The 12325-nt window shown below is 46.7% G+C and overlaps 1 protein-coding gene across 3 annotated transcripts in view; it reads right to left on the bottom strand.

The window, feature by feature from the left end:
- Positions 1–11739, bottom strand: part of GRID1 (glutamate ionotropic receptor delta type subunit 1) — an 898770-nt gene extending 887031 nt beyond the window's left edge. For all 3 annotated transcript variants that reach the window (XM_074999453.1, XM_074999454.1, XM_074999455.1), the window contains exons 1-2: positions 11661–11739; positions 9062–9217 (exon numbers count right to left, since the gene is read on the bottom strand). In XM_074999453.1, coding sequence (XP_074855554.1) covers positions 9062–9217; positions 11661–11739 — 235 coding nt within the window. The remainder of the gene's footprint in view (positions 1–9061; positions 9218–11660) is intronic.
- Positions 11740–12325: the final 586 nt, after the last annotated feature.

The following is a 12325-nucleotide window of genomic DNA, read 5'->3' as shown; positions in this document are numbered from 1 at the left end:
GTAGGACAATGTCTTAAACAGCTGTAACCCAATCTTTGTATTGAAGAAGCAAGCAGTTATTTGTGCAACAGTCTAACCACTATGTCACAAACTTCTTAGCCATTCTGTCATGGACTCCTGCTCTGAGAAGCCCAGGACAGCCACCATCTTGGCATATCAACTATGCCAAATTGGCTACTAACAGTCAGCAACAATAACTATCAGTGTAAGAGAGGAAGAAAGCCCTTTGTAAACAAGAACCCTTGTTACACTGCTATGCATGGGGCTTTCCCATTGTAGTAACAGTGGGTGTTTTAGAATAGAAGGGGCACACCCATTTAAGAGGTTTTAAAAAGTTACATACCCTTCCTGTGTAAGTACCAGAAATAAATCATTGTAACAGTTGGCTTTTATTTAAAAGGCATTTTACAGGAATATAAACATCAGATTTTTCTGTTTAACTGGGTGTGTTACTAGCTGGTGGAATGAGCATCATCACATCATTGATGTCACTTTTAGTGATTTTATTAATCTGAATGAAATCTTTACATACACATATTTAACAGAGCAGGTGCAGTTATCAAATGTTAATATTCATCAAAAATGGACAGACATGCTTTTTGCTTTTTCCAGATGAATGTATTTTGCCTGAATATTGTATAAAAGGTAACCAAACAACTAAGTGTCTATATCTCCTCTTTTCATTAGCTATGTATATAACAGGTGGGTTAATTTTTCCATAACCACAATCTCCCATATTTTGAACCATTCTTTAAAGGTTTAGCTATTTTTGTTTTTCCAGTGAGACTTTATCAGTAGCCAAACTGAAATTAGCTGATGAGAGATTAATTCTTCATTTCCTTTTTTGTGACATTTTCCACTTGGAAGCCCCAGGAGGATCACCAAAGGACTACTTGATAACAATTTGTCTCAGTTGGTTATGGATTTCATCAAAATACTTTCCAATCACTTGATATGTCCACCAAATTTGCATAAAATTTCTTCTTTCACCACAACTTCCCCCATTCAAAGTGTGCGTGTGTGTGTCCCCACAGACAGAAAGGGAGAGATTTTTTTTTTTAATTTGACTTGCGTGAGGTACCAATAAAAAGCATCATTTTTAATAAAAGAAAAGAATTTTTCTTTTATTAGCTCTGAAATTGCTGGTCCTCTTCTCCAGATCAAAACACATTCATTTTGAGAAATTTTTCCAGCCACACCCTTTTCCCAGTGTGGCACATAGGGCCTTTTTTTTTGGGCGGGGGGGCAACATGTCTGCAAAGTTCCACAGAAATTAGTTTCTTGTCTTCTAACTCACCAAATGTTATCGCTCCTACTAAAAGTTCACTGGTTTTAAATAAAAGACATTCTAGAAAGCTGAGAAATGTAGTGCCTGACTTAGGAGTGAGTACTGGTACCAAGGAGACTAAGGCAGTTAATGTAAGTTCAGCTTTCCAAACAAGTTAGGGAAGTTTCTTTATTGGATTGTAGCCACAGCCCTTTTTAATCACACCATAACAAAATTATTCAAAATTGCGGTTAAGTGCCAGACCTGCCCTCCCACAGTCACTGGTACAGCCGCATCAGCGCAAAGCAGGGAACTTTCCCCAAACTGTTATATAGGAAGTGTCAAGCATGAAACCCCATGGATGTCATGTGTTAAAGTCAGCATGGGACTTGGAAATTCAATGCATTATTTCCCGATCTGCATACATATGGCTGTTATATTACATATGGTACAGTGCTAAAATGATGTTGCCACTTTTGAAGGATGCAGTTTTATAGGGAAGGAAATTAACTCCGGGCAGTATGCTCCCTGCAAAATCAAAAATAATGGGGTACGTTTTCACAAGAGTAGCCTCCCAGGTTCAAAACAGCCTCACATTTTTGCACCTACAATTGTCAATGCCTCAAAATACCTAGCTGTGATTAGCTGTACAAATTATTGGATTTGCTGCCTGCAGTTCACAGGCTGCAGTTATCTCAGCCTAACTGAATGTGCCCCTTTTATGAAATATTGGCACATCTGTACCAAACTGAAGGAAACACAGGGTCGTTGTCATTAACATAACACAAAAATGCACAGGTGGAGAGACAGGGAAATTTGAAAATGTTCTTAAATTGTGCAAGACATTCTATTCAAGGACTGAACACAAACCATACAACGAGGGAGCATAAAAGGACAGGCAGAAAGAGATGACAGTGTCACAGATGCCTTCACTGTGGTAGTCCTTAATGAGTCTCAGTTTGGTCTCGGAAGGTGTAGGGAAGTAAAACGTTAAGCACGTTCAGCCCACTGAGCACCAGCTTTTAACTATGGTAGACTAGCTCCAAAATGTGTAGTTACATAGCCAGATCTCTAGAATTAGGGATGCTATCCCCTGTTTACACTGTATCTGCCTACTTTTGAGAAGGCATTGAAAGGTCGGACTGAAACTAAAAATGACGTATATAACAATATTTTCACTCTGGAGAACTCAGAGTTCAGCTGTCAAAATGTTCTATACAAGAATGTATGCCAGTGAAGTCTATGCTCAAGCCAGCTGCAACAGAATAGCAGATGAAGGAGATGCTATATGGTAGTGCAGGACACAAGAGAAACAACTAGCAAAAGAATCAAATGACAATTGATTAGTAAAAACCAACCCTCTACAAGTCTAGCAAACAAAAGCCAGAATCCTTTTTATGTTTACTATTCAATATTTAATCTTACGTACAGATCATCATACTATTTCTTAACCAAGCAATACAACTCAATATCATTTTAAAAGTCACTTCATATGAGTATCAGAAGTCCTGAGACCCATTATGGGTTGCAATTCTACCACCCAACTCTTTTCTTCTCCCAGCACTTGAGTGCTAAACATCTTGAAGATAAAACAGTAAAACAAGAAACTTTCACCTCTGGAGCCACACTTTCCAAACAAATCAGAATGCCATATCTCATGTTTACATGACACCTCTGACTTGCCCTGAGCTTGCCCAAAGATTGAGGGGGACACTTTCACGGCCCTTGGCCGGTCTTTTTCCATTTACAGTTTATGGCAATTTACATGTAATGCTGCTCTCACTCTAAGGAGAAAGCAATCCCTAGCTGCAGTTCTAACCCAGGTATAATTGCAATACAGTGTCTGTCCCCTTTACAAGTTTTGGTTCATTCAGAGAATCACTCTCACGAGCTTGAAATACACTTGCAAGGGATGAAGAGAGTCAGACTCAGAACCTCACAGAAATTCACTACTGCACTCTATAGTTCTAGACCCATATGCTATGCACATGTTTAGGTACTACTTCAAATTTTAGCTAAGCAAACAAATCCTCGAACAAAAATAATGGTCCTGTTTTGCCTTTTCACTTGTACATTTAGGCATACACACACTGCTCAACTTATAGCTAAACAAACCCAAATGTTCAATAACCACTGTACCTGAAACTTGAAATGTACATACATGGCTACAGAAGTTTGAGAACTCTCGCAAGCACACAGGTTTGCCAAGTACGACATGCAAGGGACAAGGAAACAACTTCACTCCAAGGTACATGAGGTGGAACCTCTCCTTCCCAAAAAAACAAAAAAGTCAGCAGCTGTGAGTCACTCATATACCACAGCAGTATGCATGGAACAAACAAATAACTGCAATCACTCTGTGGAACATCATCCTCACTCAAAGCATGTACTGAATTCCAAATGGCGTTCCACTTTCCCATGCTGACACCCTTTAACTCCAGCAGGCATAACTAGGCTGCCCAAATTAGAAACAATTCATTTGAAAGGAACCACTGTCTACGGAACAAGAACAATTTGCAATACTAGGAAAGGTTGCATGGACATGTATTGGCATTGCAAAACAGTTTCAATATTTCTGAATAGCTCCCTCCTCCAGATTCTCTCCCCAAGATGCACGGTGAAAGTTAAGGTAGCAAAAGGCATTTTTTGCACTTTTAGCCTTTCTACCACAATTGTGTTTCCAAACATTCAGACGTACTGCTGAACTATTTCATTCATACATATGAAAGCATACGTTTTTTCTTACCTTAAACAACTGTACTTTCAAGACATGCTAGAAACTTTACAGTTTTGTTTTGTCTATGTCAAATATACTCACTGTTCAATATGGTCATGTTCAGAAATGGTTACTGGAATTGAAAACTTTATTGTCCAAATATTTCATAGTCTTATCTGTAAAAGAGTTCCTTATACCTTTGAGCTTTCAAACTTCTTAGCACAGAAAAAATAATTGCTAGGGTCGCTGATAAAAAAAAATACCATCAGCTATTTACAATGAAAATGATTTTTCCCCTCAATTAATTCTGTGTCCTATGCATAAAGACTATACTCCACAATTTTAATGTCAGTACGTAAGCACAAATATAAAATCAAATCCTACTTTATAAATACACACACACACACACACACACACACACACAAAACTCCAGATCTCCCAGTTGTTGTACTCCTCCGCTGCCCCCATTTGTGTGTTTCATTCACTTACTGCATCTTGTTACAAAGCCAGTTTGTATGTTCTGTGGAGCAGTGACTATATCTTTACTGCTTGTTTGCACAAACCTTTAGCACAATGAGGTCTTGACCACTGGCAACTAGGCACAACTGTACTACAAATTATTACTGAGTCAAAAAAGGAAGGTTTCCCCACAAAATGCACACTGAACCACCTAGAATCATATTTCAGAATCAGGCTCCATGATAACTGTTATGGTCAGGAATCCATGAATCCATTTGCATGGAAATCCACTTAAGAAAACAGAGTGAGAGGGAACTCTCATTTACTCATTGCAGTTACTGGAGATTCACCATTACTGCTGTGCAAAGGTCCCTATGGCTTCTTCCAAAGTCTAAAGTGTATTTGCTGTTGACAATGGGCTGCTTTTGGAAAATAAAATATTTTAAGTAAGCCACTTTTCCTGGAAGTGAACTAATCCTATTGAAAAAAATATATTGCGGCTTTTCAATTTTTCCTATCCAGACAGAAAAAAAAGTAAGTATACTAAAATTCAACCTAAGTGCATTTAAAAATATTATCTGCAATTAAATTCTTATTACTGTATAATAAACCTTTGTCACGTGGAGTGTTTAGTTTTCATTATCTTAGTGCCACTGAAATGGAATGCCTGTTTGCACCACTGATTTAAGTAGGACTTCAGGAGTAATTCAGTTTTACCAGGTAATGCTGTTTTATAAAGGTACTTGAAACTATATATATATATAGTTTGATTCTGAGAGCAGCTCTGGCACTAGTATCACACTGGAATATTTCTACTCCAAATAGGTTTGCACTACACAGGATCCCATTGCAATGAAATGAACATTTACATCACTCATTTCCATGGCACCACTTCGGAAGACACACTGCATGGGAAAATTAATGTGGGCGTCAGTGCATTTTATGTAGTAATAGCAACATTCTGCGAGTTGTTTGAGCAGATGATTTGCTCCAGGTTATTTTGACTACTGTAAGCAAAGTCCCACTGAAATGAGTAGGGCATCTGCACAACGGATTACAATGAAACTTTAAGTAGTAAGAATAATACCATGTAATAATGTGCAAAAAGATACTGCACAATACAAACAGCATGGCTATCCATGCATCATTTTGTCAGCATGTTAACTAACAGTTACAAAGGAAAGAAACTGAAAGCCAAAAAAGTGGGGAAGGGGAAATCTGACTTGAATTAATAAGGCAGCAGCTGTTTCTAACTCACTCATTGGGACAAGATACTGAAATACACAGGATGGAGACAGGATCATGTTGCTGTCCCAGAGAGAAGGACTAAATGCACCTGAAGAACTAGGTGACAAATGATATTTCAATGTAATTGTAACATTTACTCCACATTTCCCCTTGTCTCCAGTGCAGGATTAGGACTCTAGGAAATGTTTCTAAGCCTTAATCTACAGCTAAAGTGGATGATTGACCCTCTGGTATTTGATTTCACGCACGTGTGAAATTAAGCTCTCAGGGATCAAAATCGACCAGTGTGCCTCATGACAGAGGAGGAATAAGAAAGGTCGAAGGGAGAAACACTCCTGTCAACGTTCCCCTCTGTAGACAGACACTGAAGTTGACAGCAGGTATGTCTATTTTAGCTACACAATTGGCATATGTAAAATTGCATATCTGTGGTCAACTTCTATGTTTAGCATAGACACAGCCTCAATGTACGTGCCCACTGCCCAATTGGTATTGCCAAGAAAATCTGGGTCCGCCTCTTATTCAGGCACTGAAGGTATTCTGTGTTACTTAATGATTTATATCAATCCTGCCTCTGGTTTCAAAGCACAGTTTCCACAGTGAATTATTACTTTGGAAATACTCTTTTTTTCCCCTGGAGGTACTGCTACTCCTGAAGGATTAAAAGGGAAAAGAAAACTACCAAGTCAAGAAATATCATTTTGTTTGGTCAAGTTTCGCAGAACAAGCTGAGCAGCTGGATTTGCTATCCAAGACTGTCAGTTTATACCACAATGTGATCAAAACAGTTTAAAGCTTTCCCTCTAGAGAAGAGGAGACACTGTTGGAAGTACTTGTTCACTCAGCCAGCTACTATCACTTCCATGAATATGAATAAACTCCATTATATGACATTGACATTTTGCAAATGTAGGAAGAGCTGATCCTTCCATTAGTCATTGCCAATAATCAACCTTACTCATCCTTAAGGAGGTTTGTTCTCTCCAGTTTGTGACTATGTATTTTTCTCCATTCACAAGCACCTTTCTTATTCCCATTTCAAGTATATAAAACCTGATCCAAAGGCAATTGAATGAATGCCATCTGTGTCAAGGGGCTTCGGCTCTGTCCCAGAACAGGTTTATTTTGTTGCTGCCTTGGATTTAGGTAAGAGAAAAGAAGCATACAAGATCACCAAAAAAAAAATCAGAAGGAATTGTTTGAGGCTTATAAAAATGAATATTTGATGCAATTTTGTAACCATAATTTGCACGTACACAAGTTACACATAAATGCATATGTATGAATGCAAATTTTCACACAGGAAAGGATTTTTTCTGTGCTCTGTAATGTTAAGGATAAGACTAGTGATGAATCATTTTTAAAAATACTTGTCGGGGTATATAAATAGCTCTCTTTTCTAGAATAATTATTACTCAGAAACATTGCTACTGAAATAACACAGCCAATAATCAACCTTGGCTTCTTCATCAAACTCCAATAACATATTTTTAAAGTCTTGTTTGTAAAAGCAAGCTGATTAATTTCAAACATTTTCCTTCGCAAAAAAGGCTAATTGAAATGATTTACCTATGTAACTGCTTGTCAGATCTTATAAACACCAGGAAAATGCTAAGCCAGTTACTTAGCTACCCCATTTATTGTGAAACCTCAGTGGAATCAAAGACTATGAAATAAAACAGCTGTTTTTCCAGCTACTTTCCCAGTTTTCTCTCTACTTTAAAAACTTACTTCCCCAAGATCTAGGCCCTTGGGAATTAACATAATAATATAGTATTATTAAACAAAACAGCTAACTACCAGCACAGCACCATCTCCATTGCTAATAGACCTCCTCTTACTCTTTCAACCAGTCCTATTTCAGTCCAGGTGTACTTGATCCTTTCAGAGATTGGCAAAAATCTAAACATACCTTAGTCTGCCTATCCTCGCTCTTTGAATCAAAACTCCCTTTCAAGCACAAGAGAAAAAGAGCCTGAGGCTTATGCCTAAACATCATGGCTGTAAAATGAGTGATTTAAGGCCCATGACTTTGCACAACTATTGCTTTTACTGCAGTCTCCACACACTGCACATTTTATCACTCAGATGAAAGCATCTCTTTCTGGATGGGATATTTAATATTTCCTTCCATTTTCAGCTCTCTCCCAGCAACCAGCTGCCTTATAGATGGAGGTAGGTGCAGCCTAAACTTCTGGGCACCAATAATGTGGTTTGGTTTCTCGCTAAGACAGCTCACAGTGTCTTGCCATTCAGCCTCTTTGAAGCAATCTTTCTAGTTACTAGAGACACCAATCTCCAGGTCTACACCCTCCAAGACAAGCTGTGTACATGGGGAGCTCAGATCAGGAGACAAAGGAGAGTGGGAAAAGAACAACTCCAACTCACCTAGACCCCTTCAGAGGCATGGTAGAGTAACCACTAGGGCCCTTTTATTGCTGCAGAAAGGAACTGGACTCTTACACACCAGCAGCTTCACTTCCAACTATTCTCTCAGAGGCTGCTCAGATCTCTGTCTGCCTGTATCTCACAGAATTGCCCTTACATGGCAGGATTACTGAAGGGTGCTTTGGCTACCCACCCATCCAAGATTGTGCCAGTCAGCCCTGGAACCAGAGTAACCTTTTCTTATGCACCTGTTGCAGCTCCAAGCCCCCGGGGGCTGACAGTCTCCTTGCCCCGGAAAACAAGCCGTCTTGGAGCACCTTAAAGTCTAACCAATGCAGTTATTAGGTCCTGGGCTTTCCCGGCTCCGAGGCCCTAATAACGCCATTGTTTAGTCTGTAAGGTGCTGCAGGACTGCGTGTTTTCCGAGGCAAGGAGACTAACAGGGCTGCCCCTTCTGAGACTCCCTTCCCCGGGGAAGGGCCCCCAGCCGGCTAGCGCTTCTCCAGAGCGCAGCCCCGCAAGGGTCGCCTCCCTTCCCGGCTGGCTGCAGACGCAGGCGGGCAGGCCCATAACCGAAGCCTAGTCCCGGGCGCATCGGGGCAGTGCGGGGCCGGGGCCTGGGCCCGGGGCAGCGCCTCGCGCACTCTGCGCCGCACCCACGTGCGCGGCCGCCTGCGCCTCCCGCCCCCTGCGGCTCTCCGGCTCGCTCGCGGCTCTCTTTCCTGGTGGAACAGCGCCCACCTCCGGCCGCCGGGAAGCTCCCAGCCCCGCGGAGCACAGCCGGGCCACAGGGCTGCCGAGGGGGCTAAACGCCAATTTGCAGCCAGCAACCCCCCCCCCCCCCCCCCCCCCCCCCCCCCCCCCCAGCCATAGCGGCGTGTTAGTCCGGGGAGGGGACGGTAACGCAGGCGGGCAAGCCAGGGCCGAGCAGCAGCCGCGCGAGGAAGCACGCCCGGCGCGGCCCGCCCTGCGGCGGCGCGTACCTTCCTGCACCGCGTGGAACGGGTTGTTGGCTTCTATGAGCTTGATGGAGTAAGTGATTTTCTCGCTCTGCAGAATGTCGTCATTGAGGTTCAGATCGGACACGGCCTGCTTGAAGACTTCGTCGTCCTTGGCCGCATTGCCTTCGAAAATGGCACCTGTTGGCGTGACCAGAGCGGAATGTGAGCGCGCTGAGCAGGGCGGCGGGGGGGGAGTTAAAGCACCATAACAGTTCTTGCTTATGGGCTGGGGGAGGGGTAAATGGGGAGAGTTAAAGCGTCATAATTATTCTTCCTTATTTCCCCTGCCTAAAGTCTGGGGGGGGGGGGGAGACAGAGAGTGTGTGTGTGTGTGTCACACACACCTCCGCTATACCTGGCCTCTTTCTCCCCCAGGGCGCAGGGTGTTTGATCCCGGCCAGCTCAGCGGGACACCGAACACCCTGTTGAACGGGGGGCTTTGTTAAAGAATCTCAAACCGTTTTAACAAAACCGGCGTGCTCGCTCCCGGGTTTAGCGCTGATCGCACGCAGGCATTTATTGCTCGGGAGAATTAAATCGCACACAAAGAGAGTCTTCACGCCGCATGAGTTGACTGCAATGGCTAAATGCAGCACACATGGATCATCGTGAAGCCTTTTCTTCCCTAACAGGCTGTGTGGCTTGAGCAGCCGTCAGCCCCCGGTTTCGAGCCAAACTTCCTAGAAAAAATGGGTTGTAAGTTTTAAGGTGCGTGTTCGAACAACACACGCAACTTTTGCTCAGGGGTTTGCTCTGCTTTTCCTGCTGCTCTCCCTGCAGGTGTGTTGTTTTGGGTTTGCTGCTCTGCTGCACACACGGGCACACGCCGATGGAGAGGCAGCCTGTGCCTTCAGAAACCTGAAAGCTTCTCATTCCAAGGCCCCCTGCTTCTGCATTACCAGGAAAACATCTGGCAAGCTGCGTCACATAACACACCGACCGTGGGCCTGGGTGCACGTTACGTTGACTCCCTTGTTAAGCAGCTCAAGGATGTTTAGGTTAAAGAAGAGAAAAGGGCCCTCCTGCCGTGCCACACTACTGCTCATTCCCGCCAGCTCCGTGTCCTGAAGCCCCAGAGATTCGCCAGTCGGAGTGGGGGCGCTTTCCCTTCGCTCCTTGGAAGCCGATATGTCTAGGAGGTCTCAGGCAGCTCTAGGGCAGGAGTTTGTGGCTGTAGAAAAGCCACCTCGGCCGCGGGCAGACGGCTGCCCCCCCCCCCCCCCCCCGGCTCCCTATGGCTGCGGGTTCCCAGCCCTGCGCTCCGCTGATGAGGAACCGGGAGCGTGTTCCCGCTCTTCAGCCAAGCGCGCCAAGGTCGGGACTCTGTAGTTTTTGCATCCAAGGTAACTGAGGTGCCCCCGGCGCAGCGGAGACCCTGTGAGCGTGTCCAGAGCCAGCGGGGCAGCTGGGGCTTCGCCGCCGCTCCGCTGCTCGGGGAGCTCCAGGATTTCCTAGCGCCACAGCGGGCATCCGTCTGCGGTGGAGCCTCACTGCTGCCTGCTCGGTCCCTGTCCGCGGCTCCTTCTCTCACACCCCCATCACATCAGCTGGTCCGAAATCTGTCCCCTCCCCCCTAGACCTTTGCCACCTGGCCCCTCTGCCCCGCCCCTCTCCTGGGCCCCAGGAGAGCGCTTCCTCTTGGGGGGACTCCTTACACCTCACGTCCAGCAGCGCCCAGGCGGAGCCCCCAGCCAGCCCCTTGTCTCTGTGGCTTCTCTCCTTCTCCCTGAGGATTTGCCTCCTGCTTTAACAAGACGGATGGAAGCGCTGCTCCTCATTTCCCTGCCGCTCTCAGCTCCTCCTCGCCTGCCAGGAGCCCCAGTGATTTGTGGAGGATTTTCTCCCACCACCATCTTCCCTCCTGCCGGTATCTTTCAACGCCAGCCCAAAGGGGACTGCGGAGCTTCGCCCTTGGCCGCCAGACTTTGCCTGGATGTCCCCCTACCCGGCTCCTAGAAGCCAGAAAGCTCTCGGTCCAGCCCGCTCCATCGGCCCAGACTTTCCTCTGCCCCGCCTGCCGAGCTAGCTCTCTCCTCGCTGGGGACTTCAGCCCTGGAGGTTTCAACCAGCCCTTATTTAACGCGCAGTATTTGCGCGCGCACTGGCTGCCACTGCGCGTCCAGCGTTTCCTGGCCCTTCCCCAGCCAGTTTCCTTGTGCATGCCCCATAGAGTGGCATCTGCTAGGGCTGCGGGAGAGGGCGCGGGGGGTGCAAAGTTTCCCCATCGGGTGGTTCCTGATGTTTGATTTGCCTGGAGGACTGGAAGGAAAATATTGCACGGGAACAGCTCTGAGCCCAGCAGCTCGTACGACAGAGACACGGCAGCAGCCAACCTGCGCCTCCCTCCAGAGCCACCCCTGCCGCGATCCGCTCCTAACGTGCTCGCGGCTCCCAGGCTACCACGGCAGGACCGCAGCCTCGCATCCTCCCCTCGCTACCAACTTTGCAATTCCGGGGGCTTCTGTGCCTCCCCCCCCCCCCCCCCGCTGGGAGTAAACGGGGCTCGCTCGCCCTCTGCCCGTGACATGCCGGGGTTTTAAGGCGATGAGCCGCTTTTCCCCTCCCGCCTCCCCCTGCTTACCAATGTGGATGATGGAGTCCGCCCGCACTGAAACGCACTGAAATATCCAGGGGAAAAGCCAGAGCATCACCACTTCCATTTCCAGCCTGGCGCACGGCACATCAGCCCGGGTTGGGTGGAGAGGCGGCGATGGGGGAAAAAGAAGAAGAAAATAAAGATGTCCCGGTAAAAACCGGGGGACAAAACCCCCAGGCCCCCCGGGGTGTTCCAAGCTTGAGACGCTGGAGGGGGCGGGGGGAGACAGCGAGAAAGGGCAGGGGCGAAAAACAGCCGCCGCCGGATAGATCCCGGAGTGCGCCAGCAGGCAGCAGGGCAGCGACTTCAGCAGCAGCTTCACCGCTCCGTGTGTGTCTGAGCCCCGCTCCCAGCGAACTGCGGAGGACCGCCCCCTCCCCCCGCCAGGGACCACGTGATTGCAGAGCCTCGCCACTCAATATAGTCTGAGCGAAGCGCCCCGGGAGCCGGAGAGAGCAGCGTGGGGGAAGCAGCCCGGCGGAGTCCCGAGCCCCGCGGAGGCCGGCCAGGGCGGGGGTCGAGGGGACGGGGAGAGACGCGCTCGGATTACGGCGGAGGGCCGCTAAGGCGGCTCCAAGATGCCCGGGAGCTGGGAGCGGGGCGGGGGAGCGAGCCGTGTGCCCGCAGAGCAGTGAGTGAGCCGCGCGCGG

Source organism: Carettochelys insculpta, chromosome 7 (assembly GCF_033958435.1).
Source record: "Carettochelys insculpta isolate YL-2023 chromosome 7, ASM3395843v1, whole genome shotgun sequence".
In the NCBI taxonomy this organism is placed as follows: domain Eukaryota; kingdom Metazoa; phylum Chordata; order Testudines; family Carettochelyidae; genus Carettochelys; species Carettochelys insculpta.
Note: the sequence above shows the minus strand (reverse complement) of the source record. Positions and strands in the feature narration are given on the sequence as shown.